A 2,653-nucleotide genomic window follows, 5' to 3' on the forward strand; every position below is an offset into this window, starting at 1 on the left:
GGAAAATGAAGCCTTTTAGACTTCTTGGCCGTGGGTTGTTACGGTTCTCCTGCTGGTTGTTCAAAACTGAGCAATATTGCTATGGTTTTCATGTAATTCAAGCTAGAAAAGTTAGAATGGCCAAAATATAGAGAAACTGTCCAGTTATAGTGTGAAGCAGCCTAGGTAGTGAAAAGGCAAGTAGAAGATACTGATAGATCAGATGTGATCTCTTGCAGTTCTGGCTTATATCCCCAAATAATTGTCTTTAACTACAGAGCTGCATGGGGCAGAGCTGAAGCTTTGTAGCTTTCAGTGCAACCCATTTTTGTATCTGTATTTATAGCCTGGTTTGAGCAATATTTAAAAATGTTCATGCCCTTGGGTGAAGTTCAGCAGCAGGATGCCTTCTGCACTCCTGTTTTGCAATAAATTAATATAAGTACATGGGATGTTTGGGAATTGTTTATGTACACTGTGGTTCCCTTCCTGCAGGTTGGTGAAGACGGCCTTCAGATCTGTGTTGAGATATGTGGATGTGCCCTACAGCTGGACCTCCGTGAAGACCCCAGCATGAAAAGTCTTATTTATAAAGCAATCGCTCATTTTCTGCCAAATGACTTGGAGATCCTCAGAATTTGTGCTCTCTCCATCTTTTTCCTGGAGCGCACCTTGGAATCTTACTACACTGTTGAGCACTTGTACAAATGTGCAGATGAAGAATACAATGAGTGCACTAGTTCTGTTCAGAACCGCGTGCGGTTCGAGCTGCTGCCCATCTTGAAGAAAGGATTGTTTTTTGATCCTGAGTTCTGGAATTTCTTGATGATCAAGCAGAATTGTTTAGCCTTGTTGGGGGATAAAGCCTTGGATGGCTTGAGTGAAAGTACACTGGAAAACTCTCCTGCAAACACAGAGAAAACAGCGGAGTACAGGGCTCTGGGTGAGGAACGTGGCTGTTTAACAGATGTCAGCAATGGGGAGCTTGACCCTGGAAACTGCTCTGGAGCCCGCTCCAAAGGGAATGCCAGAAAGAACCACCAAGCTCTTGAGGCATCCAAAACATTGGATCAGGCTGAACCAAGGCACCGCTGTGTGATCTGCAACAAGGAGTTCCTTGGGGATCACATAGTGAAACACGCACAAGCTCACCAAAAAAAGGGCAGCTTCTCCTGCGTGCTTTGCACCAGGAAGTTCAGGCAGAAAGGACTCATGCTGAAGCACTTAAGGAATCATGTCAGGAAGATAGAAAGGCAACATCTTGCTGCAGCTCTTGAGGCTGGTCAGGAGGCTCCTGTTCTTCATGAAGTGCAATGTTCTGGTGTTTCTGTGTCTCTTGAAAATGGGAATTCTGAGGGTTCCAAAGATGCTGAACCAGAGGCTACAGTAGCTGTGGTAGCTCCGAGTTCTGATCAGGTCCAAGAGGAGGCTGAGAATGCGGAACAGGTTTTTGAGGCAGTGGAAAACCATCTAAGTGAGCAGGATGATGCTACTGAAAACAGTAGTGACAGCTGCTTTAATAATGTTCCTGATGCATTAAGTACAGAGAGTTTGCCTGAGGATGATGAGAGCTCCAGTAAAGAGTCACCCATTCTGCATAAAGTGAATGGAGTGTTTTGCCCTCAAAAAGATATTGATGCTTTGGATGAGGAAGGGATCTTTAAGTGCCCTGCTAATGGTTGTGCTAGAGTATTTAAAAAAATAAGATTCCTCAACAAACATGCCAGAAAAACTCACCCAACTGATCTGAAGGTGCAGCAGCATATAATGAAATGGAATAAAGGAAAATGCCGCTTCTGCCAGAGGAAATTCGCTGATTCCCAACATTTTATAGACCACCTGAAGAGACATGTGTATCCAAATGTTTACTTTTGTTTACACTTTAATTGTAATCAGAGATTTAAGCTGTCGACTGAGCTTGCAGAACATACAAAAAGTCACAGTGTGTTTAAGGCTCAGTGCAATTTCTCAAACTGCTGTGAGCTATTTGAGGAGCTCCCTTTGCTGTATGAACACGAGGCTCAGCATTATCTAAATAAAACCCCAGAATGTTCAGAAGATGCAAGTGAAAAAGATTCTTCAGATGATCCTTCAGAACTTTGTAGTAACCAAGATGAGGATGAATCCGTTAATGAAAAAGAAACTGTAGATTTACCAATTCCAACCTGGAAGTCAAGGAAGGATTCTGCAGAACCAAAGACATACATTCAAAGTGTGGAGAAGAAAGCAAATAATGTAATTCACAATGGAAATGAAAGCTCATCTGAGGGTAGTGCTCCAGTTTTAAGTTTGATAGACCAAAAGACACCTGTGTTACAGCCAAATCCTGAAAACTGTCATGTTGTTAGTGACCAACTGGTCAATGGGCACAGTGACCCAGATCAGACATCATCCAAGGCAGCCCAGGTACCTTTGGACAGAGTAGCAGATGAAACAAGGACAGAAAATGGGTCAGTGTTACCAGTTTTACAGAATTGTCACGATGCACCACAAAATAATGCTCCTGCAGCCTCACAAGTACCTTCTAAACCAAATCAGACAACAGAGACTACTTCATATGGTGTCATCTTAACAAAACCCTACGTCAGACCATTGCCTCCCAGTTACCTTGATGAACGTTACATTAGCATGCCAAAACGGAGAAAAATTTTGGCTGATGAGGTAGATGCTTATT

General features: G+C 43.0%; 1 protein-coding gene across 1 annotated transcript; it reads left to right on the forward strand.

Annotated features, from left to right (window-relative positions):
* Window positions 1–54: 54 nt before the first annotated feature.
* Window positions 55–2,649, forward strand: LOC120502269 (zinc finger protein 654-like; the record flags this gene model as incomplete). Its single annotated transcript, XM_039709532.1, has 1 exon — window positions 55–2,649. A coding segment is annotated over exon 1 (2,202 nt), but the record flags the coding sequence as incomplete, so codon positions are not given.
* Window positions 2,650–2,653: the final 4 nt, after the last annotated feature.

The sequence above is a fragment of the Passer montanus genome, unplaced genomic scaffold (assembly GCF_014805655.1).
Source record: "Passer montanus isolate IOZ18808 unplaced genomic scaffold, ASM1480565v1 scaffold2112, whole genome shotgun sequence".
Classification (NCBI taxonomy): domain Eukaryota; kingdom Metazoa; phylum Chordata; class Aves; order Passeriformes; family Passeridae; genus Passer; species Passer montanus.